Raw genomic sequence first — 26,862 nt, forward strand, 5'->3', positions numbered from 1 at the left:
CTTCACTTCAGCAAATGGGCCTTCCCAATTTTTGCTCCTATCATTAACCAAGTATAGATAAAAATAATTAGAAGCAACACATTTTATTTTGTATAATAAAGTTGCTCTCAAATAAACTTCAAGGTAAAGAAACTCACCATTTGACGACCTCTCCTTGCATTGCTTTTACTACCACCAGCATGTGAAACTTTAAGTTTTTTTCTATTTCTCGCATTTTATGCACTTTGTGCCTGCGATAATCAAACATTCATCCAAATATATAGACTCAAAGTAGCAATATCTATACATTAAAATAGCGACATAACAATTTGTGAAGCATAACAGTTGTTTAAAAGTCTTTAAGGCAATAATGTTTGGCCAAAAATGTAGAAGTAGTTAGCTCAAGGAACTGCCATAGTTTGGCTAAAATTCATTGTAGCAAGTTAGCTCAATTTGAGTGAAACTTATGTCTTACTTGCTAACATGTATGTTGAAGCAAATATGTAGCATAGGGCAGGAGATGTGAGGAAGATGATGGATGAAAGAGGATTAGAAAAAATACCTGATTGCAGCTCCATTCAAGTAAATGGGAATTTTTTTGAGTTTATTGTTAAAGACAAGACACATCCTTATATGGATCAAATTTATGAATGTTTGATTCACTTAATATGATACATGCACTAAAATAATACAAAAATCTATAGCAAAACTAAAGAGAGAGAGAATAAAATTATGAAGATCAATTGCCTTCATCTTGTCCTCTTTATAGTGATGAACAAAAGCAGTCCAATCATTAGAATCCATGTTTGCAGGACGATTAACAACTATCTCTTCCTTACTTTTGTTAGGATAAAAGCGCTCACATCTTAACTTATATTTATAGGCCCTCCATCTTTCGCATAGAGAATGCATCACTCATTTAATTCCAACCACATAATCAAACTCAAAAATCTACTTTAAATATTTTTATATTTATAATTCAATATCTAATGAAAAAATATACATTAATTAAATTAACTTGCAAGAATGTATTAACTCAATAAGCTGCCACTGAAGGCGTGTTTTTGCCTCCGGCATCCTATCCCATCTCTCAACTGATATGGAGAAAAATATCAACTTTTGAGAAAATTTGCTAAGAAATCTTATGAGCAAATTTGAACTATTATCACTTTCTTGTCCATCCTCATTGAATTCCACCATTATTTTTATTATTTTTTTCAAGTTCCAAACTCGATCTAGTTGCATCTTTTGAGTAGTAACTTCTCCAATCGAAGTATCTATTATTGTAACAAGCAAACAACATTAATCAGTTGTAAATTAATAATAAAACTTGAAAAGTTTGAAGAAGAAAAATATGGTCTCTTACAGATCTGCAAATTTGACAATAAATGTTACTTTTATTGCCAATAAATAAATAATACCAAAATAAGATAGAGATTAAAAAACAATAATCAACTCTAATATGAAATTACTTCTAACCTTTAACCTTGACAACTAAGGGCTCCTCTTTCTCTTGTCTGTTGGCTTCATTAGAGCTTGAAGAAGAATTTAAGTTGTTATCACTGAGTGCAGGAATTATTATGTTCTCATTTTCAAGTTGGTTTTCTTGCTGATCCCCATTAAATTGTTGTTGTAGATCTTAAAAAGTTATGCTAATGTTGTTAGCTTGTTGTCCTCGAAAGCTTGCCAACATTTCTTGTACCAACTTCTTACGTTTTTGCTTCTTATGAAACTTATCTTGTAGAGATTACTTTAAAGAAACAAGCTTAAAGTAAAAATCAGCACCTATTCTGCACACATACCAGCAAAACGCTTTTTCATGATCACAAAACTGTAAAATTCCTTAAAGTGTAAGTTTTTATTCCAAGTCACTAGCAAGCAAGAAAGGAAATCATCCATACAATAGGTTATGCAAAATATCTATCAAATGAGTAGATAAATATACTAAAGATGAAAAACACATACAATTCATTAAAACAAGGCAAGCAGACTAGAATCTTAGTGCAATTCTTCAATTTCATAACAAGGGAATTGAACTAATCTCGCATTCGTTCACCATTTCAATCACTCCCATCATCATCATCTCCATCACTGTCATCATCATCATCATCTCTATTACTGTCACTTTCATAATCATCATTACTGAAATCATCTTGTTCTTGTTCATCACAAATATCTTGGACTAATGGTAAGTCTTCAATATTTTTCAAATATTGCTCACGAAAAGGTATGTCCTCCATTGATGGCTCCTCTAAATATACAAAATCCACATCTCCCGAATCATAAATGTCTCTCGGCTTCAAATGACAAACACAACACCAATCTTCTTCAATTGGATCATCAACATAGTACACCATTCTAGCATCAGTTGCAAGTATGAATGGTTCATCTGTTTCTTTTGCACCTATGTATATCAAACGGAAAAAGTTTACACTTGTAATTTCAAATTCATAGACATTTGAATAACACAACCTTTAACTTGCCATAATAATTTAACTCTATGATGTCAATCAATTTACCATAGTACATGTCATCACTTGATTGTTCAATAGATTCTCTACCATTTGAAAATATTTTAGTAACAGTAGACATAACAACACCATTATTTTGTGTTTTCAATCCTTGCTCCTTTCACATAGTACGAAACTTAAATCCATGAATTTAATACTCATTGAATCTCCTTAAAATATTATTAGGTCCATTTGCAAGCAATTCGATTTCTGGAGTAATTTTCACACCATTCTAACTTGCAACCTTTGTTATAAAATATATTAGGACAGTTATATATAAATTACAAGATTTTGAGTTTAAAAGAGAATGAAATATTTGGGATCTTACATATTTCTTAAACCACTCGTGAAAATATTTGTGCACATATTCTTCCACAAATTTTGAGGAGTTTCTTTTGCCACAATGCATCCTAGTGACCTCAATTCTAAATTTTCTGAATGTAATTATAAATCATATATCAAGATATAAATATATTAGAATTAGAAAATGAACAATATGAAAGATCATATAACTTACTCTCGAAATACATCAACTAATTCTCAATTAGTTAATACATATCAATGAGCTTTTATGATTTCCAAGAAAGATATGGATAGAGTCTTAATAGCCCCAATAGGCTTGTCCAATGCAGGAAATAAATTTGACAAGATAGCAGATTCACTACTAGCATTAATTTCACTTTCATCATCATTACGCCTTGGTCGATTAAACCTTGTTTCAAAATCACCATCCCCAAAATATCTAAAACAATTAGTAAGATTTTCCTCTGTAAGACAACCTTCAGTTATACAACCTTCTGCAGCGAAATTATTATGAACATAAGATTTAAAATGGCCCATTCCCCTAACAAAATATTAAAAAAATCATAAGATTAAAAAAAATACATAGATTTACTAAGCAAAGAATATACCTTTCAACAGGGTACATCCAATGACCTTGTACAGGACCAGCAAGAATTGCTTCTTCTCCAATGTGAATAACCAGGTGAAACATAATAGTGAAGAAGGATAGAGGAATTATTGCTTCCATATTAGCATGATTCAACCAAATTCATCATTAGAGATCCTCTACATGCTTAACATCCAAAACCTTGCTTGATATTTCTCTAAAGTAGTTACATAACTCAATCAACACTGAAGTAACTTCTTTAGGAAGAGATCTTTACAAGCAATTGGCAAAATATTCTCTATCAAAATGTGGGAATCGTGACTCTTTAAATTAGAGATCTTGCGTTTTTTAAGATCAGCACATCTTGAAATGTTTGATGCGTAATTATTCGAAAACACCACATTGTTTAAAACTTTTAGAAAGATATCTTTCTTATCCTTCTTCATGTTAAAGTATGATGAAGAAAACTTAGAAGAATTAGGATATGGATGAAGTTTTTCTCTAATTCCCATCACTTGCAAGTCTTTATGAGCTTGCAAATTGTCTTTTGATTTTTTTTGTCACCAATTATTGTAAACAATACATTGTCACAAATATTCTTCTCTACATGCATCAAGTCAAGGCAATGACAAATAGGATGGTTCTTCCAATAAGGTAAATACCAGAAGATACTCTTCTTCTTCCATTATTTTGGGCTAGCCTTACTTGTACCATTATCACGAGGCCTTTTTCGACTCTCCTCAATTTGTCTTAACAAGGTTAATCCCGATGGTGGAATAGACGCAGGTCTATGCTCCTCAAAATCATTAAAAGACTTCTTGTTGTACCTATATTTGTGATCATGTGGCAAAAAATGGTGATGTCCCATAAAGCAATTTTTTCTATCAAACTTTAGCCTCGTAGAATCTGTATCATAATTACATGATGGACAAGCAAGTAATGTATGTGTATTCCACCCAAACAAGTTATCAAGACCTGAAAAATCACTTATGGTCCACATAAATGCAGCACACAATTGGAACATTTCCTTAATTGAGGAATCATAAGCATTTACACCATTCCACAATTATTTTAACTCAGCAATTAGAGGTTGCAAGTAAACGTCAATGCTATTTTCAGGCATTTTAGGACTAAGAATTATCATCGACATGACAAGAAAAGTTTGCTTCATAAAACACCATGGAGGATAGTTATAAATATATAACATCACAGGCCAAATGCTAACACTGGAACTTAGATTTTCAAATGGATTGAAACCATCCGTAGCTAAAGCAAGTCGCACATTACGAGTCTCTGAAGCAAAGTCTGGATAGAATGAATCAAAATGTTTCCATGCTTTGCCATCTCTAGGATGTCGTAATTACCCATCTGGATTAGCTTTTGTAGCATGCCACTTCAAGAGTTCTGCAGTTTTAGAGCACATTTATAGCCTTTTCAGTCTAGGTATAAGTGGGAAGTACCGCAACACTTTCGCTGGCTTTCGTTTCTTTCTATGTTGGTCATCAATTACAACATTTGCACCAACACTATTTTTATCTGATATATACCTAGAAGTATTACAGATCTTGCATTTATCTCTATTTTCATCCCTTGATGATCCCCAATATAGCATACAATGGTTCGGACATCCATCAACCTTATTGTAGCTCAAATCTAATATCTTAATCATCTTTTTTGACTCATTAAATGATGATGGTAATTTCGCTTGGGAAAAAATATCCTTTAAAAGGTCAAGAATCATTGAAAATGATTTATCTGTTGTACCACATAAGACCTTAATATGATAAAAATGAACAATGAATGACAATTTACTATATTTTGTACAACCATCATAAAGTTCTTGATTCCCATCCTCCAACAACTTTTAAATTTTCTCTCTCTTCTTGACTCTTACCATCATCACCTTTAGGATTGTCATTATTTAGTAGATTTGATGGACCAAAATCTTGAAATTCATTATTATCAAAGACACCAAAAACATCATTCAACATATCATGCATAGGATATTGTCTAGCCGACTCATTATGTACTCGGGGTAATGATTCTACATTTGATTGAGCACACTTTTCTCCATGCATATGCCAACAAGTATACTTTTCTGGAAATCCCCTTTGAAGTAGATGACTAAACACTTCAGCTCTATTGCGCATAATAGAAAATCCACATAAAATACAAGGACATAAAAAAATTTCATTAATAGATGCATTTGAAAAGATAAATTTCAAAAATTGAACAACATCATCCGAGAATTCTTTCGATCTAATTGGACTCTCAATCCAATTCTTGTCAATCATGTTGGACTAAAGTTGTTGAAGATATGAACAAATAAAAAATTAGGACTAAGTTTTTTATAAACCAAAGTGGAAAATTTTTGAATTTAATCGTATACTTATTTCTCCTCTCCAATTAAACCATTCAAATTTTCTAATTACAAGCATATCATAAAAATAACTACACAAAAAAAAAGCTTTATATTAGATGTTATGGCTTTTTATTACTCTATTTCTTTCCTTTCTTGCATTATTGTTTTAGCAATTTTGCCTATGAATGCTCAAATTGTGACATCTCCATGTACAACAATAATGCTGAGTAGTTTTACTCCTTCAAGAACAAAGGCTCCAAATGCTTCATCAACATTAGCTCCTAGTCCTTCCCAGCATTAGCTCCTAGTCCTTCTCCTAGTCCTAAAGGCATTACTTTTAATAGTATCACTGTGTGGGATCATAAGTCCCCTATAATTATTCTAATAATCACATATCCAATTTACTCAAATTGCAGATTTTTAGGTTCCAGACCAACAGTTTAAACACTAGCCATATATAGACTCACAAAATGGAATAAAGTTAGAAGTATAAATTCATACCATTCATAAAATTGAGTACTAATACTTCAGAGTGGATCAATAAAAGGACACAACTTTGTAGTAATTGTCACATGAAAGTAAATAAGAATGGAATTAACACGCAAGCAAAACAAAGAACTACAAGAGTTTTGCTTTTGAGTCGTTCTTAGTACAGCAGAAGCAGACAAAAGCATTTCAAATCATAAAATTCCTATTCTACGATTACAAGTCATATGAAAATAGAAAGTAGGATAGAAGATTGAGATAAATAGAGAGCATAGAAAACAGAGGAACATACAAATCGATGAAAAGTTCGCCGCCGATGAAAAATTCACCGATGGAAAGTTCGCCGTCGATGGAAAGTGTATACTGAAGAACTTCAGACTTCAATTTTGGGTGTAGAATTTGTGTTTATTTTGGGTGAAGTGAGGGAAAAGACTAAAAGTGTGAAAATAAGAAGGAAATAATAGCAAAAAAGGAGAGAGTAAAATTTATTTACCGCCTTTTTTGGCCACAAAATTTAGCCACAGTTACTAATGTGTAGAGATTTTTAACTTTTAAATTAATTTTGCCACAATATTTATAATAGTGGCTAATAAACCGTGGCTAAATGTATTTTTTTGGTAGTGACACTATCAAAAAACAGTGCATAATCCCTCCAGCTTCTTTGTTTTCCACGTGGCTGCCTTGTGGTAGTTTCTTCTTTCTTTCTCATTATTGCCTCATGAAACGAAATGTTTTGCATCTTTACTATTTTTAAGGCTCGTTTGGCCGAGAAAAGTTCTTCAATTGCCTTTTCGTTGGGAGTTTCGAATGAAGGTGGGTTTAACACAAGAAAATTGCGCGAGGGAGAAGGAGAGGGTATGGTGAAGAAATGTGGGAGGGAAAATTTAGGAGAGAAAGTGAGTCAATTTAGAGTGAAGTCATAAATTACCAAGATAATGAAGATAATTAAGTAGACAGATAATTAAGGATTTTTTAGGCTAATTTTAAAGAGTGATGTGTATCTCACTCCAAGTTTAGTACAAAACACTAATTAGTGGGATAATAGGTAATTATTTAAAAATATAAATTAGATTAATAAATATGATATATATGTATATTTAATTAGGTAGTTTTAAAAATTTTACTAAAAAATCGTATACACAGTTAATGTGCATAGCTTTAATTATAATCTCAATTCATTATTTGTAAAACTAACCACTAGGTATAGGCCTGGTGGTAACTTTAAAAAAAAAATTGAGGATGCTAAATTTAGGAGTGTTCACGGGTCGGTTATTGGTCAAAATAAAAATTAAATTAATTTAATCAATTTTTAAATTATTAAAATCAAATTAAATCAAATCAAATATACATTCATCGATTTGGTTATTATTGATTTCAATTTGGTTTGGTTCACTTATTCGGTTATTAACCATGTACAGAAATAAAAGAAACGATCATTCAAAAGAGAAAAAAAAATAATTCATTCAAAAAGAAATAATTATCTTCGTGTCATTTTGGATCGTATAATTCTTATATCGAAACTTCAGTGATGTTTAACTCCATGCTTATATTGTTAGCTAATTTAATGTACTAAACAACATAAAATATTCATAAGCTAATGATATTGCTGCACAAATAAAAGATGCATCATACCTTACTTTTTAAAATTAGTGTGATATATTTTTTGCACAGAAAATGTTCATAAAAATAATATTATATATATAATTTTTCGGTTCGATTCGATTCGATTATTTCTTTAATTTTTTTTTAACAAAACCAAATAAAACTTAATCGATTTAATTTAATTTTTTTAATTTGAATCTATTTTTATTTAAACCTTCTAAACCTAACATTCAAAACCTGCTTTTAATTAATTTTTAGTGACATATTAAATGAGAATGACAAGAACGTCCTAGCACGTATAGAATTATTTGTTAATATAACTATGAGGAATAAATCAAATCAATTTAACTAGTAATAATAAAGGATAACTTCATATGGGAATCAACGAAAGAATAAACTAAATGTCAGCTAAGTAAGAGCAACATATGTCGACATTTTCTCGACTCGTGGTGCGATTAAACTCTTATTAGTTCTTACTTCCCTTAATTCTTTTCTCTTCTATCCATTTTAATGACTTAATTATGTCTTCATTTTTTCTTATCATTAATACGTGTCCCCGAATATATATGCATTAACCATGTATGACTGTACCTTTTAATATATTTTTTCCATGTTTGACATTCTTTTTTTTTTTTTTAATTCGGCAATGTTGTGATAGCTTTTTTATTTTGATTTTGATTTTTTTTGTTTTCTCTGTTTTTTTTAACACTTCATTGTGGCTAGTGGCGATAAAAGAGACGATACATTATTGAAAAGCTCTTCTTTGGTTTTCATTAGTCATGGCAAAGATCGAAAAAATGGTATTTTGGTATATTCTATTGCTTCTTCCCACAATAGTACTAGGCGAATGTACTTGTGATTCTGAGGATGAAGAAAGAAACAAAAGCGAGGCGCTCAAGTACAAAATTGCAGCACTCGCATCCATTTTGGTTGCGAGTGCAATTGGAGTGTGTATTCCGGTACTGGGCAAGGCGATTCCCGCCTTGAGCCCAGAGAGGAATTTCTTCTTCATAATCAAAGCTTTTGCAGCTGGTGTGATCCTATCAACGGGGTTTATACATGTACTTCCGGATGCATTTGAAAGCTTGACATCGCCGTGTTTGAAAGAGAATCCGTGGGGAAATTTCCCTTTCTGTGGATTTGTTGCTATGGTTTCTGCAATGGTGACTCTGATGGTGGATACTTATGCAACTTCTTATTACAATAAGAAAAATTTGAAAAATGTAGTGGTGGCGACTCAGACTGGAGATGACGATGGAGTCGTTCATACTCACTCTCATGCCCATGCACATGGTTCAGCATCAATGATGGCTGATTCTGATTCCGAGCTTCTTCGTTATCGTGTTATTTCTCAGGTAATAATTGAAGTTATATATATATATATATATATATATATATATATATACTGAGAATAAATTACTAACCATTTAAATTAGGTTAGTAATCATTAATTATCAGTACTCATTTATGTATATAATTACCTGTGACTTAATGGTGTAAATCTTTTTGTATTGTACTGAGTGTGCATAGAATTTAAACCTAGTAATGATTATTTTAAGTCTAGTTGTGTATTACATTGGAAACAATAAAAGGGAAAAGTGAGAAAGAGGATATATTTTAGTGAGATATATTGTTATTATTGTAGTAAGCAATATATGTATGGTTTTGAAATATTTTGTGTGAATAATTAAAAAGATTTACAGGTTTTGGAGTTGGGGATAATAGTGCACTCAGTGATAATAGGAATAGCTTTGGGTGCTTCTGAAAGTCCCAAAACCATAAAGCCTCTTGTTGCTGCTTTGACTTTTCATCAATTTTTCGAAGGCATCGGACTTGGCGGATGCATTGCCCAGGTAATTACACTTGAACTTTTGTTTTCTTTACTAATTGGAATTAATAAAGACCTAGTGCAACTGTAAAGGGTATTTATTTATTTAGCAAACTAGGTAGTCATAACAAATGATGTTCAAGCATTTTAATTAATTAACCAGTTTCAATTTTAGAGATGTTTACATTTGGATAACTACAAGAATCCTAATCTAAGTTATATTCAATTTCATGAATTAATATAATTGAGGTCATTCGTATTCTAACCATTGCTCCATCATTGGGATGTTTAATCACCCTAGACCTTCCATTAACACACAAAGCACATACATGGAGAGAAAAGTGATCTTCTTCTTCGCACAACTTCATCTTCTTTACAAAAATTATATGCAAATACACAACACAACAAATCATCATGTGAGTTGTCGTAGCACCATCATAAGTTACAACTCACCTTCGTCAAGAGTCATTATTCTATTCGTCTACACCATAAAATTATTAATATCCACCATCGTTATCTTCTTTCTCTGAAAATTTAGCCACAATTAAAAGTACCACCGATTCAATTAACACAATATCATGCAAATCGTTCAAGCCTTACATCACCAAATATAACTGTTAAAGAATAACAAAAGTTCCACATTGATGATTTATGAGATGGTGGACTCCTTATAAGGCTTGAGCAATCCTTCTTCCTTTGAGCTAGCTTTTGGGGTGTGAGTTAGACCTAAAATCTAATTTAACATGGTATCAGAGCAGGACACATCTCACTTAATGTTGAACCCCGAAATTAAAATTGTCCACGAACCAAATGCTAAGTACTGAGAGTGAAATGGGGTGTTAAAGAATGACTAATTTAACAATAACCAACCACCTTCATCTCCACCGAAAGTCATTGCGTAGATGCCCCTAAACCATCCTTCAACTCTCAAAAGCCCAAAAATTGAACTTATTTTCGATGAAGTTTATTTCAAAGAGAGACTGTAAAGAAGAAAGCAAAAGGAGTAAGATGTGAGACCTTTTCCCTTAACTATATGAGATAGCACAATTTTACACTTGTTTTTTGAATTTTTTTAGGATTCAATTTGCCGAAATTTGAAAACAAAGGCAAATGTGATTCCTAAAAAAAAATTATAAGGCAAATGTGTACCCTTTTTGTAACAAGAAGGACATGAATAACTCAAGCTATTGATGGAGGATAAAAATATCCCTATTAGTACATGGACGGTAAATATTTTTGCTCAGAATTTGTGTTCATCCCTTTGATTATAAGACGATAGATATTTTTGTTGAGAATTTGTGTTCATCCTTTTGATTTTAAAATGATAAATATTTTCTCTATCTTTAAAAATTCTTAAATTGGAAATGACTCGCGTATCTTTAATTCACACCATACATTTTAGTTGTTTGCTGATTTGTTGTTTTGCCTACTTACTTGGATGATCGTTTACTTTGGTGAAGGATTTCCAATGTATAAGGGATTTCAATAATTTCTTTTGAAAAAGTAGGAATAATGATCTTATTAGGGCGTATAAGGAAAACCGACAAATCGCATCTAATCGATAATTCAAGGAAACTCGAGAGGAAAAAATTCTATTACAAATTTGTTTGACTTAGGTTTGGTTTTGAAAGAAAAAAAACTGATTATAATTGATTTGGATTTTGAAAAAAAAAAACTGATCATAATTGATTTGGTTTGATTTTACCTAAACAAAGTCAAACCGAATGAAATCAACCCTATATTACATGTATACAATTTTAAAAGTATTTTATACATAAAATTTAGGGAGAAGACATAAGTACCCCTTAACCTATGAACGAAATCTCAAAGACACATTTTATCTTTACCAGGGAGAACACTTTTTAATAAATAATTACTAATTTTTTAGCGATATTTTTTATTTATTATCATCTACAGCAATACATAGCAATATTATGATATATATGTCATGTATTAAAAGTGAATTATGCAAGCAATATAAATGTATTATAAGTGTTTTAAAATATATTATACTTGTTTGGTAAGAAATTGACACAATGTATTATAAGTGCATTAAAGTATGTGATAAATATATTATCCATGAATAAAGCTTATATTATATGAGTTTTATAAATTATTCTCGCTAATATATATTAAAGTTGTATTAAAACTGTATTATAAATATATTATAAGTGTCCAGTGGAAAAAAATATTATTATTATTATAAATAATAAATATTTTTTTAATATAGTATATTTAATGTAGCTGATATTTAAAATATTCTCATTTTTTTAACTAAATAATCATTAAAAACACTTAAACAACTTAGGGTTGTTTAAATATCTTCTGGTTGTTTGAACTAAACAGCTTTTGGTTGTTTAAACAATTTTTGGTTGTTTAAACAACTTCTGTTGTTTGAATTAAACAGCTTAGGGTAATTTAAACAACATCTCTTGGTTGCTTGAACAACTCCTGTTTACATAACTAACATATCAAAAAAAATTATAATTTTCACAATCAAATTGGAGTGAGGAAAAAAAATGAGGATGACAGCATCCGAAGAAGAAGATGATGAAAACACAAAAAGTTTGAAAAGAAAAAGAAAAACGGAGAAGAAAAAAGGCAAAGAAGTTAAGGAAGAAGAAGATGAAAGGGAAAAGGAATAAGAGCGTTTAAAAAATGGAGAAAAGAAAAGAGAAGAGAAGAGAGGAGGGAAAGGGAGAACAGAGCGTTTAAAAAAATGGAGAAAATGAATTGAATTTAGGGTTTTATTAAAAGTTTTTGATCTTTTAAGTTTTTCCCCAAACTTTTAAATATTCTAATTCAACCTCATCTCTTCATAATTAACCCCTAATTAAATGTTTATAACAAAAGAAAAGGAAAAAGAAATAGAAATCCCCTATCCTTCATTCCACTCTCAAATATCCATTTAGCTCATTTTCCCATTTTACTTCCTTTTTTTCACTCCTTTTTTTAAAAAAAGATTCTTCTTGTTTTCTTTGCCTTGTATTTAAAATAAATTAATAGATATATTTTTTTTGTTTTTTTTGTCTTGTATTCAAAATTTTCTCAAATACACGTAATAACCTTTTAAAGCATAAGTTAATTATATGTTTGTATGAAGACTTTTTTCGAGAAAAATTGAGATTGAAAAACCCAACGTTTATTGATTTGGTTTGATTTATATAGTTTAAAACTTGACACAAATAATTTAATTTGGTATTTAATAAATTCGAACCAACTCAATCTATGTAACACCCCTAAATGACATCATTATATTTGTGTAGAATTTCTATAATAATAACAACATCTTATATTTGTATAGGATTATCATAATATAAGAATTTTAAGTATTTAATGTTAAGATACACGATATATATTTGTAGAGTTTATAGAGAAAATAATCAAATGACCCCCCAATCTATTATCGAATTTTCAACTACACACTTATACTTCACGGAAATCCTATTATCCCCCTTGGACTATTTTAAAGTGAAATTAATTACACACTAAAATGTCATTACCAGTCACATGACTTGTGGTGAAATACACGCGCTTGACACGTATATTTCACCAATTAATAATTTTTTTAATTTTTTTCTCCTTCTTCCTCCTCCTTTCTTCCTCAATCATTTCTTCAATCTTAATCACAATAAAACACCATTTTTACCTCAAAAATTATTTATGTCTCCAACAATTTATAAGAACAATGGTCCCAATCAAATCTTTCATTCAATAAATTTAACAATATTTTCATATTCTTTTATATTTCGTTCGATTTTCTTTATTAAAAAAATTATAGATACACATCAAATGGGTCATGAAAATTCGAGACCAATTTGAGAAACCCCTCTCTCTTCCCCATTCTTTCTCTCTCTAAAATTTTCTTGAATAATTTATAATTTGAGTTTTTGATGTTGATTTTTCATAGGTTTTAGGAGAAAATAAAGGATCCATTTTTAAAAAATGTAGAAGAAATTATTTTGTTTCAGTTCCTTCTAATAAGTTTGAAAATAAAAACACAATTACATCTCTTTGATTTTGTTACTCTTGAGTGCATGACTTAATAAAATAAATCAATTAATGGATATGTTTTTTTAAAATAAATTTAATTTTTTAGATGTGTACTAAACAAGTCTACTGAAAAATTATTTGTTCATAAAATGCATTAATTGTTGATAATTTTTATACAAAACATCCATTGATTAAGCTTCAACAACAATAATGGTGAAGAAGGTATGGTAGTATAAATAAATAACAAGTGATAAAGAGAAAGAAAAAGGAAAAGAGAAAATAAAATAGTCAACTCACTCTCTCAAAGAGTGTGAAACACACTCTTTGTGCTAACTCACCACTTAAGGAGTTATTTATTCCATTTAAAAGTAGTCCAGGAGAGTAATAGAACTTCCGTAAAATATGTGTATAGTTAAAAATTCAACAATAGGTTGGGGCTCATTTGGTTATTATTTAATTCTAAGATATAGGATAAGTGTACTGAATTAATACATTACCAAGGTATTTAGTGTTATTTATCCTAAATTTTATTATGAAATAAGTTCATTCAACATATTAGCGGCATATGCTACCTCATGTCAATAATGAAGAATAGAGTCGTATACATTATTAACCACTGCAAAACTTTAGGCATCGGCACATTAACTAACAAATATAATTGATAATTTGTTCTTGGTGATTCATCATGCTTATTAAATTGAGTTACTTTCTAAATAACCTAATTCTGTAACACACATCGAGAAACAAAACTTAAACCCTCGTTTGGATCTCTTGCAGGCAAAATTGAAGACTCGTGCAATTGCAATAATGGCTTTATTTTTCTCGCTCACAACTCCAATAGGAATAGGAATTGGACTAGGAATAACAAGTGTTTACGATGAAAACAGTCCAACAGCTCTTATTGTGGAAGGAATATTTAATTCAGCTTCAGCTGGCATCTTGATTTATATGGCACTCGTTGATTTTTTAGCTGCTGATTTTATGCATCCAAGAATGCAAGGCAATGGAAAGCTTCAATTAGGGGCCAATATTTCACTTCTTCTTGGTGCTGGACTCATGTCTATGCTAGCCAAATGGGCATAATTGATCAACACAAATTGTTACCAATTTTACGTCTCTATTTTCCCCCTTTTTACCTCTTCTCTTGATTGATTGCTGTACAAAAAGTGATTGTAAATCGTTCTGAAATGATATTGCTGATATTCTTTGTCATCGATTATTGATTTGTTTGTTTGTTTGTTTGCATGGAATGTTCTACTTTCTTTTGTATGCTTTGGTCCTTTGAATTGAGACCGGTTGTTGGATTGTCATAAATAAATAAAAAATTCTACAGGAATTCTTTGTAAAATTTAATTCTAATTCGTACTTTGTGTATGTCTGAATTGGAATAGGAACATGAATGTATAGTATATCGAATTTTACTATGAATAGAAATGGTATATAAAAATTTACTTGAATAGAAATAGTATATACAAATTACAATTTTACTTGTAAAAGGATTGTAATATATTGTCCATAAATAGAATCTCAATGTAGATACATAATTCAATAATATTTTTTTTTCTAATATTTTTCTCATAGTATTAGAGTTTCTATGATCTTGGTATAAAATCAAAAAAAAACCTTTTGTAGCCAACAGACAATTATAACTCATATAGCCGCCCGCCCGGCCAATGATTATGTTAGCAAAAGTTGGGACAATATGAAAAAATAACCATACTGAGAAGGATTGATTTGAGAAGCATCCGGAACAAAGAAAGCAGTCACTGTGCTTCTTTTCGGTGGCTTCTTAGAAATGATTTGTGTAGTACCATGCATCTCTCTGGTGACTACTCATATTCGATTTGTGTAGCATCGTACATATTTTCAATGACTAGTTACTCATATCTGATTTGTGTTGCACTATGCATCTTTCCGATTACTACTTTCTCATATATGATTTGTGTAACACCGAGTATCTTTTTTGTAACTAATTTCTCATATCTGATTTGCGTAGCACCATGCATCTTTTTGGTGACTGTGTAGCACCGTGCGTCTTTTCGGTGATTACTTTCTCATAACAGATTTGTGTAGCACGGTGCATCTTTCTGGTGGCTTTCTCATCTCTGATTTGCGTAGCACCGTACATCTTTTTGGTGACCACTTTCTCATATCTGATTTGCATAGCACCGTGCATCTTTCCAATGACTACTTTATATGCGAGGTGTTACACCATAGCTAAATCTGACATTTGAATCTGAACCATCACTCTCACTTTTGTTAATCTCAGCAGCATACCTTTCAGGTCTAGATTCACCAACCACACCATATGTTGCACCATGTACACCATTGCTATTCATTCCATTTGACATGCGCTTTCTTTTTTACTTAAAGTCTGTAAGATATTCTATCAGCTTGTAACAATTTGCTTTGACAATATGTTCTTTGCATTTATAGAAATCACATATCACATTGTATGTCTTCTTGAACCTCTGAGAAACATTGTTGTTGTTATTTCTGGAATACATATCCACATTAAAACTACTCATTCCAGCACTTGTCGAGCTGCAGATGCAACTGACTTTTGACCTTCATCATTAACCACCAATGCATAAGCTTGATTGATAAATGGCAGTGGACGCTTGTCCATACGAATGATTCAGTCCCATAAGGAACTGAAATAGTTTCAACTTTTGCAAATGTAATACAAAACTTGTTGACTTCTCACCGTCAAAATCAGCAGCTGGAACTAGGGATTCAAACATTCTTCAGAATTGAAAAATAAACTGAAATAGAAGTTCCCTGAGTTTCCTTGTGTAGATTATAGGTTCTTAAACCATCAATCTTATTGAACCTCGATGCATGCATGACTCCACCAAGCAGATTCTTAGCCACTCAGTTCATTAGCCAAGAAAGAACAATGTCATTCTCCCTTTTTCCCGTGATTCCACATTGATTCGCATGATCCATTTACAAGTCCAAGCTTATTCCTTCCTAATAAAGCAATTCGCATTGATCTAAATCAAATCGAGAAATTCTCAATACCTATTAGTTGGAAGGAGATGATTTGAATGCCACTAACATCCGAACGTGATAAGAACAAGGGATGATTATAATCAACCCCTGAAGCTTCTATACCAAACCATTAACTCTCGTCCATTCTCTATCGTTATAAATTTTGTAGCGGAAGCAGGAACTTGATCAAATAGACCAATGATCAGAGAAGAACAACATTAAAAAAAAACAAAAATAAGAGAGACTGCTAGAATTCGATTTAAGAATATCGAATTGAGAAATTCAACACTAGCAAAGTTGAATCGAGACTTTTCGGAAGAGAATCAGATCCTTCAATTGATGATTAGGCTCTGATAACATAATGTAATTTGAGATTTAGTGAACCACAATGCACTCCATACATTGAGGATCTTGAAAGATGAAGAATACAAGAGAAGAGAATGAAGTTGTAGAGACTAAATTGTTCTCCAGATTTTCTATATTTCAACGAGTGTTAAGAGTACAATATTAATAGTATATATAGCTGTAGATCAAGAGATCATCTCTAATTCTCAAGAGAAAACAAATTAGCTAACTTAATTAGTTAATTGTTTCTTCCTTGTTACTTTAATAGTCCAGGTACGTCATTAATTCTTATGTCACTTGTTTCATTTTTCTTTCAATGACAAACTTATAATATCTCAAAAGGTTAAAAATCTATCTGAACTTTATTTTCTATCAATAAAATCACGCAACTAAATTTATCATTAAAAGAAAAAAATCTAACATGGCAAAATATATTATTTTTACTGACAAACTTAATTAGTGAAATAAATATTATGATAATACTGTATAATGAGAACTACGTACTACTACTATTGCCTTCTCCTTGTTGATCCAATTCTTATTGATTAATGATCATGGTATTGATTTTGTCCTACAAACGTGCAATAGGTCAGACACTTTGTAACAATGTGTTTGGCATACTGTTTGAGATGTTGAAAAAAAATGAAAATGAGCTTTTGTTGTTTGAGTAAACGAATCAATGACCTGATAGTTAAAAATTGTGTAAAAGGAGAAGAACCAAACAAAACCCTGGGGACTAACTGTACTGCGGAAATTTACCAAGGGAAGTTGCAGGACCATGGGAAATGGCAGTTGATGACTATAGGAACTAACTGTGAACATGATCATGAATCAACACCAACAAGGAGGAGGTAGTAGTAGTTCTCATTTTTGCCATGTTAGAATTGTTGTTATAATAAATTTAGTTAAGTGATTTTATTGATATGTATGTCTAAGTTGAGTGATTTAATTGATACAAAATAAAGTTCAATAACTTTGCTAGATAAATTCTCAAAGTTAATTGACCTTTTGAGATATTAACTCGCATCAGGGTGTCTCGACCGTAAATCCATTAAAGCAATCGCTTGAGACCCAAATTTTTTGAGGACCCCCAATTATTAAAATACATATATAAATTTGAAAAGAATATTTTAGGTAGAAAATATAATAATTTTGTATCATATTTAATATGGGAATCGTTGTAATAATTGATAAATGGAATAGTGTTTAGTTAATTGTAAAAGGATTCGAGTCCAACGTTTGCTTGAAAAAAAAGTTTAGTTAATTGTAGCGTCCTTTTTTTTAGTGTCTACCTATTTTGCTACCTCATTTATATATTGACGATTATTATGAACCCACGTTAATATTCTTATGTTTACTTTTATTTCTCTTTCACTATTTTTATTCTCTCATTATTGAATATACTAAAGTATCTCAAACAGTCAAACATTCTGAATTATGCAAAACCTATTGATTTGTATTTATAAAAGATCAAACTTGTTTTTGGGTGCCTTCTTTAAATTTCAAGCACAAATCAATACTAGGATTTTAATATCATTATATAAACTTATCAAATTCAGCGCAACACTTTTTTGATATTATTATATAAACTTTATAAATTTTTGTGTCAGGTTTTATTATTATATTAGTAAGCTAAACTCTATTTCAAAAAATACTAAAGTAACGATATGAAAGAGGTACAAGAAGAGAAAAAGGAAAATATAATAGAGCAGAAGATTTTAAGGGAAGTAACGGATTTTCTGTAAGAGATTATTAACAAAGAATTGAATTAGACAAATTAATCGGTTTTTAATGAGAATGTCAAACATCGAATGAAAAATTTCGTCATAAATGTCACAAGATAATATTCAATCCACAAGATGATTGTGGGGAAGAAAAACAACGAAGACGACAGAATTTTTCATCGGATATTTGATATTTTCATTGAACACTTAGTGTAAATACCCGATGTGTGCAGTAAGTTTTTACCATCATATATAGATATATAGATTTTGTTATATATCTAGTTTCCTTTTCCATTTTTTCTTTTTATTTCTGTTTCTTAATCTCAATCAGTTCCCCCATCCCCTAAATAATCTCTTAACGAAAATCCGTTACTTCCCTTTAATGTTGTACTCTATTATTTTTTCCCTTTTTCTCTTTTTGTACCTCTTTCATATTGTTATCTGGTATTTTTTTGAAAAGTGTTCTCTTTACTTATTTATCATAGAGTTGTAACTAAATCTCTACTTTATGAAAAGGTATATCTTTCTATTTTTTTATTTATTATAGAGTTACACTAAGACTTCATTTATTTTTATTAAGATTTAAATATTTGAATCTGAATATTAAGATGTAGATTAAGATTTAGAGGTTTGAATCTGAATATATATTTAAATATTAAGATTTTGCATTAAGATCTAAATACTAAATAATTAAGAATGTTTGTTTCCTCAACATCTGAATATATAAAATTTATCTTTGTTTATAAAAAATTAACATAAAATTCAAATAAAATACTAAATGATTTAATATCACATCAATAAAATATTTTAAATTTCTTATATGACAATTAATGGTAATGACTAGCGATGATGATTATGTGTGCCGATTTGAAATGATATTGACTGATGATAGTGGTTGTGGACAGTATTTTATGGTATGGTGATTGATAGTAGTGAGTAGTCGTGGTTGTTGGTGGTGTAGGCTGATAATTAGTAATGGAATGGTATCGATAACTAATGACAGTGGTGAATGATGATAACGGTTCGTGATATATAATATTGACTAATGGTGATAATTATCAATATTAATTAGTATATGTAATAATGGTTGGTGGTAATAATTGAAAATGATGGCTAAATATAGATGTCAATAAATTTTGGTGATTGACAATAGTGGTGGTTGTGGTTGGGATGAGGATGATAGTTGGGGATGGTAGGTGGTAGTGATTGACAGTAATGGTAGTTGTGGTTCAAATGGCGGGTGAAAATAGATGGACTAGGGGTGAACTGTCATCTTTATAAGAATTCCTAAATAGACATCTTAATAATTTATAGATTTTAATCATTCAGACCTATTGAGTAGTTGTAAAATAAGAAAAAAAATACTTAGTGATTAAAATTCACACCTTGAAAACCAACAAACTTAATGACTAAGATCTGAATAATTAGAATTAATACTTTCTTTAATTGCAAACTAATGAAGCGGAAATTTTCTCACCAAACTAGCAAAGCATTGACATCATTCAGGTGCAAACCAATCTTTAATGTGTGTGTTTTTTTTTTGGAAATTTCTTGGAAAACTTGCAGTTGCTATGCTTTGAATGTGCCTAGATAAATCGTATTAAACAAGTCATGTGTGATAAACTTGACTAAGAAAAGGGCCAAATGGGGGACGTCCCCTAGCACCCTTTTTTGGGTTATTGCATTTGCACCAAACACGACAGAGATAATGCCATGTGAAATTCGATCTAGTTAGAGTGGGTTAGAGTTTCACATAGGTTGGAAAATGGATTAGTGGTCTGCTTATATGGATTTGAGGAATCCTCTCCATGTGAACTAGCTTTTGAGGTTGAGTTAAGCTCAAATACCATATCTTTATAGAGTAACCAAGCTAGATCCATTCCTATTTAGACTCCTAGTCTACGCTCCAGTTGGGCCTAGGCTTAAAGGAAGGTGTTAGAGTGGGTTAGAGTCTCACATTAATCAGAAAATGGATAGAGTGGGTTAAAGAATAATTTATTTATATGAATTTAGACAATTCATCCTCGTGAGCTAACATTTGAGGTCTAGGCCTAGTCGCCATATTTTTACGATCTTTGGTCTCCGTAATGAGATACCCGCTAATTGTCCTCCAAGAGTATTCAACATTATATAAACCCTCCAATGACAATCAATATTTCAGAAAGCAAAAACCTTCCTATACTGAAACATAGTCAAAAGTTTTCACTCGAACTCCCCACCTCTCCTGTATTCCTGTTACTCAATAATGAGACAAGAGAGTTAATATTTATTCCTGGTCCTGGGATGGGTTACCTTGTATCCACTGTGGAGGTGGCAAAGAAACTAGTAGACAGAGAAGAACAACTTTCCATCACAATTCTTGTCATGACACTTCCCATGGAGACAGAGATTCCATCATATACACAATCACTCTCCTAAGACTACACTTGTCGCATAAGATTGCTTCAACTTTCTCAACCTGATCACATATGTGTTAATATGGGCAGTAGAACTGGTAATACTAATCCCATCAATCTTATATCTAAGTTCATCACCAGCTACAAGGGCCGTGTCATAGATGCTGTTACTGAAATCTTTAGTTCGTCGAGATCTGTGAAGCTCGCGGGATTTGTAATAGACATGTTCTGCACTGCGTTGATTGATGTGGCAAATGAGATAAGAGTCCCATGTTATGTGTTTTATACTTCTGATGCAGCTGTGCTTGGACTCCAACTCCATCTTCAAAATCTAATTAGCATTGAATGCGTGCATAATTACCTCGAGTCTTAGTCACAAATACTCATCCCGACTTACATTAACCCGGTTCCAGTCAAATGTTTTCCTGCGATAATCCTAGACAACGATGAAAGTAGGATGATGCTCCTCAATCATGCATGAAGATTCAGGGATTATGGTGAACACTTTGGTAGAGCTGGAACGACGCGCTTTGAAAGCTCTCTCTGGTGATGAGAAAATCCCACCAATCTACCCTATTGGGCCTATACTAAACCTTGGAGGTGGGAATGATGATCCTATAATGAAGTGGCTTGATGAGCAGCCTAATTCATCAGTGGTGCTCCTCTGCTTCGGAAGCATAGGGTGTTTCGAAGAAGATCAGGTGAAGGAAATAGCAAATGCTCTAGAGAGCAGTGGCTACCGATTCTTGTGGTCACTAAGACAGCCGCCACCAAAAGACAAGCTACAATTCCCAAGCGAATTCGAGAATCCAGAGGAAGTCTTGCCGGAGGGATTCTTGCAAAGGACTAAAGGAAGGGCAAAAGTGATAGGATGGGCGCCCCAAGTGGCTATTTTGTCTCATCCTGCTGTAGGAGGATTCATGTATCATTGTGGATGGAATTCGACTATGGAGAGAGTGCCGATAGCAACATGGCCATTGCATGCAGAGCAACAGAGAAATGCATTTCAATTGGTGAAGGATTTGGGGATGGCAGTGGAGATTAAGATGGATTACAGGAAAAGTTTTAACAACAGAAACACACCAGTAGTTGTGAAAGCAGAGGAGATAGAAAATGGAATTAGGCAGCTGATGGATTCAGAGAATAAAATCAGAGCTAAGGTGAGAGAGATGAGGGAGAAAAGCAAAGCAGCAATCATGGAATGTGGTTCATCATATGTAGCTCTAGGGAAATTTGTTGAGACTGTCATGATGAGCTAATTTAGCAAGAATCATTTCTTTAAATAAAATAGAGATGAACCACTTGTTCTAAAGTTCAAATGCAATACAAGTTCTCTGCTTTTCCTTTTCTAGAGCAATGTCATATAAAGATGCATACACTGCAGCTTAAAGAACATATACTATAAATATCTTTCATAATGACAATCATCTAAAAATCCAATCTTGTTAAAGGATATCCGCAGCCGGTTGTTAAACAATCACTCTTTTGTGACTGTTCTACATCTAGGACATATTGAGGATAAACATTGTTGTCATGCAAAATACTAGAGCTGATTTACTTATTGCAGATGGCAGAATGATGAATTCACATATTAAATCAATGCCAAACGGATTCTATTCAAATGAGTTGAGGTTAGAAATAATGGTGACGATCTTGGTCACAGTGTTGTCAGAGGTGCACTTAAGCCTTGAACCAAGGGATAAAACATGTTGAGTATTTTGTCTGTCAATTGAGTGCAATTCTGAAGAGGCGACACCAAAAATCGATATTTCATGTTATTGTAAGTTGCCAACCAAGGCATGACATCATTTACCATTCCTGCTCACCAAGTCTATTGGTCATAAACTTAAATTATCATATTGTACTTGTAAGACCATCTCCAATCCACCTCTATTTTACTCTCTATTCTTTATATTTGGAGAGTAAAATAGAGAATAACACTCCAACCATCCTCTATTTTACTCTCTACACTCCAAATATAGAGAGTTGAATAGTAATTCTCCAAATTTGTAGAATTGCCATTCACATTCTCTATTTCACTTTTTGAATACTTTTCATTATTATATTACCTTTCTATTTTCTATTATACAATATTTTTAATTAACATATTATAAATCATATAATGCCATTAATTAAATCTCTAATATTTATAATTCTTTTTTAATGTAATGCAACATTTTAAAAATATATTATTTAATATATACTAAGAGTGCAAGTTCAGTAAGACACCTCAGGAGGTTGGCACGGAAGTTAGGCTTGGTGACCAGACCATCCAAAAGAAAAGTAGTTTCAAGTACTTTGGGTCTATTATGCAAGGCAACAGGGAGATTGATGATGATGTCACACATCATATTGGGGCAGGGTGGATGAAATGGAGGCTCGCTTCCGGTGTGCTATGTGACAAGAAGGTGCCTCCACAACTTAAGGACAAGTTCTACAAAGTGATGGTTAGACCGGCTATGTTATACGGGGCGGAGTGTTGGCTAGTTAAGGTATCTCACGTTCAAAAGATGAAAGTTGCTGAAATGAGAATGTTGAGATGGATGTGTAGGCATACCAGGAGTGATAGGATTAGAAATGAAGCTATTCGGGACAAGGTAGGAGTGGCCTCGGTGGAAAACAAGGTGCGGGAAATGCGACTGAGATGGTTTGGGCATGTGAAGAGGAGAGACACAGATGCCCCAGTACGCAGGTGTGAGAGGTTAGCCATGGATGGTTTCAGAAGCGGTAGGGGTAGGCCGAAGAAATATTGGGGAGAGGTGATTAGACAAGACATGGCACAATTACAACTTATTGAGGACATGACCTTAGATAGGAGGGAGTGGAGGACCCACATTAGGGTAGAAGGATAGTTCATAGTCTCATTATTCTTCCTTATTAGTAGGCGTATTAGCTCACTATAATTCCCTGTGGTCTGGTGTCTTATTATTTATTACTTTCATTACTTTCTGTACTTTGATTGCTCTATCTTATCTGGGTTGCTTTCGTTACTTGCTTTTCTATATCGCTTTGAACTTCTCATTCTTATCTGACTTCTATTTTGATTTTACTGAGCCGAGGGTCTTTCGGAAACAGTCGTCCTACCTTGGTAGGAGTCAGGTCTGCGTACACTTTACCTTCCCCAGACCTCACGTTGTGGGATTTCACTGGGTCGTTGTTGTTGTTGTTGTATTCCGGATTAATAATATTTTTAATTTTTAAAAAAAATTTCTTCACTTTAATTTTCATCAAATATTTCAAATATATTATTCGATATGATTGGATTATGCCAAATATGATATAACATTGTGAAAAATTAAAAATCAAAATTACTAACTTGATGTTTTCAAATTGAAAGTTGAGTATTTATGTAATATTTACGTAATTGTATTTCATTAATGATATCACTTTTATTTGAATTGTCCATTAATATGTATATTATTTAATATTTGCTAGAAATTTATGTTATTTAGAAATTTAAAATAAGAAATTAATTTTATATTAAATATTAAGAATTTGAAAAAAATAAATTTTATATTACATGAAAATTAAATATGGTGATTATTTGGAAAAAAGAAAGAAATGATTTATATTATGAAATAAGAAAATAAAAATGAAATAGAAATAATAATTTAATATTGAGGAGAGAGAAAAAAATTCTTTTTTAGAGAATAAAATAGAGAATTTAGGTTGGAGTTGATTGTCTCCAAATACTCTCTTTTCTCTATATTTGAAGAGCAAAATAGAGAGTAGGTTGGAGATGTCCTAAGTTGGCAGCCAAGGCATGACATCTTCACTTACCATTCTTGCTCACCAAGTCTATTGGTCTTGTTTTATCATATTATAATGATAAGTTGACAGCCAAGGCATGACATCAATTACCATTTTATTCTTGCTCCCCAAATCTATTGCTCTTCACTCCACCTAACAAGTCTTCTAGATTTGCATCTTATAAAATGAGTACAAATCAAGTTCCTATTATGAGCCAGAACAAATTTCATTCAATATCCTCTTAAAACAACAAAACATGGAGCCAGTAAACAAGAAAACAGAGTTGGTTTTCATTCCTGTTCCTGGTATGGGCCACCTAGCACCCACACTTAAGATGGCAAAGGTTCTATTAGCTAGAGATGAACATCTCTTCATTACAGTCCTCATATTCAAGCTTGCCTTTTGACAACAAGCTCAGTTCCTATATCGAATCAGTATCGAGAAACCCAAACTACAACTCTCGAATGAAGTTCGTTGAACTCCCTCAGGACGAGTCCATCTTACAGTTACTCACAAACACAACTTTCATCACATTTTTATCCAAGAAATTCAGTGAATGAAATCCTGAATTCAGGATCTACTCGTCTTGCAGGCCTTGTTATTGACACGACGTGCACAGCGATGATAGATGTAGCCAATGAATTTGGACTCCCGACTTATGTTTTCTACACATCTGGTGCTTCCATGCTTGGCCTTCAGCTTCATTTGCAGAGTCTCAGGGATAATTTTAACCGAGATTTGACAAATTACAAGGATGACTCTGAAGCAGAGCTTTCCGTGACAACGTATGTCAAGCCATTTCCAGCTAAATGTTTGCCATCCATAGCTTTTGACAAGGATGGTGGTTCCACAATGTACCTTGATCTTTCTAAAAGGCTTCGAGAAGCTAAAGCTATTCTCGTAAACACCTTCTTGGAATTCGAATCTCATGCTGTCAAATCCCTCTCCCTTGACAAGAAAATCCTACTTGAGTACCCGGTCGGACCCTTGATAAACCTTGATAACGATCACAGTAACCATCAAGATTCGTCTCAACATCAAATTATAATTGACTGGTTGGATGATCAACCTGCTTCATCAGTAGTGTACCTCTGCTTCGGAAGCTTAGGAAGTTTCAATGAGGAGCAAATAAAGGAAATTGCATATGCTTTGGAGAAGAGTGGATGCCGGTTCTTGTGGTCACTAAAGAAGCCTTTGGCTAAAGATACATTTTTCCCAGCTGCTTATGAAAATCCAGAAGATGTTTTGCCAGAGGGGTTCTTGCAAAGGACGGAAGCGATTGGAAAGGTGATAGGATGGGCACCCCAGGTGACTATCTTGAGTCATGATGCTGTAGGAGGCTTTGTGTCACACTGTGGGTGGAATTGACTTTAGAGAGCATTTGGTTCGGAGTAGCGACAGCAACTTGGCCAATATATATGGAGCAGCAAGCGAATGCATTTCAACTGGTGAAGGATTTAGGGATAGCAGTGGAGATTAAGATAGATTATAGGAAGGATCTCAGAGGGACCGAATAGAATGTTATAATAAAAGCGGAGAAAATTGAGAAAGCAATAAAGCAGCTGATGGAGCCTGAAAATGAAATAAGGTTGAAAGTGAAGGACATGAAGGAGAAGAGCAGACTGGCGCTAAAAGAAGGTGGCTCTTCCTACAACTCTGTTGAACATTTTATAGAGCAGGTGATGGACAAATCACCAAGTGAGAGTCTCTCCCAAATTGTGACATAAGAATAAATTTTCTTCTACAATTCGATTGGGTCTTCGGGACCACTGCATTCTCATTTTTAGTAATGTAATTCTCGTGTGAATATTTTGTGCAACTATACCCACTATATTAAAAGGTGAGATGTTTAATCAAAACTGGGATGAGGCGTAAGTTATGACCGTAAGTCCCATAGATCTTACAATATCAATGTGAGACTCATGTCCTATACCTTGCAATGAACTCTAATGAACCACCACGCTCCACATTGATTGTCGTGGATGGCTCCACACTGGACAGATT

The 26,862-nt window shown here is 32.4% G+C and overlaps 1 protein-coding gene and 2 pseudogenes across 1 annotated transcript; all 3 read left to right on the top strand.

Moving 5' to 3' along the window:
• The first annotated feature begins 8,542 nt into the window (after positions 1-8,542).
• LOC129892523 (zinc transporter 5-like) lies at positions 8,543-14,918 on the top strand. The gene is made up of 3 exons (XM_055968108.1): positions 8,543-9,183; positions 9,532-9,681; positions 14,427-14,918. The coding sequence occupies exons 1-3, from the start codon at positions 8,608-8,610 to the stop codon at positions 14,730-14,732; spliced, it is 1,032 nt and encodes a 343-aa protein (XP_055824083.1). The 5' UTR covers positions 8,543-8,607; the 3' UTR covers positions 14,733-14,918.
• Positions 14,919-20,965: 6,047 nt separating this feature from the next.
• Positions 20,966-22,377, top strand: LOC129893188 (anthocyanidin 3-O-glucosyltransferase 2-like; annotated as a pseudogene).
• Positions 22,378-24,744: 2,367 nt separating this feature from the next.
• LOC129892740 (UDP-glucose flavonoid 3-O-glucosyltransferase 6-like) lies at positions 24,745-26,585 on the top strand (annotated as a pseudogene).
• The last annotated feature ends 277 nt before the right edge of the window (positions 26,586-26,862 follow it).

This window comes from Solanum dulcamara, chromosome 6, assembly GCF_947179165.1.
Source record: "Solanum dulcamara chromosome 6, daSolDulc1.2, whole genome shotgun sequence".
Classification (NCBI taxonomy): domain Eukaryota; kingdom Viridiplantae; phylum Streptophyta; class Magnoliopsida; order Solanales; family Solanaceae; genus Solanum; species Solanum dulcamara.

What these genes read in the sequence shown, in the direction of transcription:
- LOC129892523 (XM_055968108.1), top strand. Translation starts at nt 8,608, where the DNA reads ATGGCAAAGATCGAAAAAATGGTATTTTGGTATATTCTATTGCTTCTT. An exon ending in GTTATCGTGTTATTTCTCAG is followed by an intron (nt 9,184 to 9,531) that starts GTAATAATTGAA and finishes AAAGATTTACAG; the next exon opens with GTTTTGGAGTTGGGGATAAT. An exon ending in TTGGCGGATGCATTGCCCAG is followed by an intron (nt 9,682 to 14,426) that starts GTAATTACACTT and finishes GATCTCTTGCAG; the next exon opens with GCAAAATTGAAGACTCGTGC.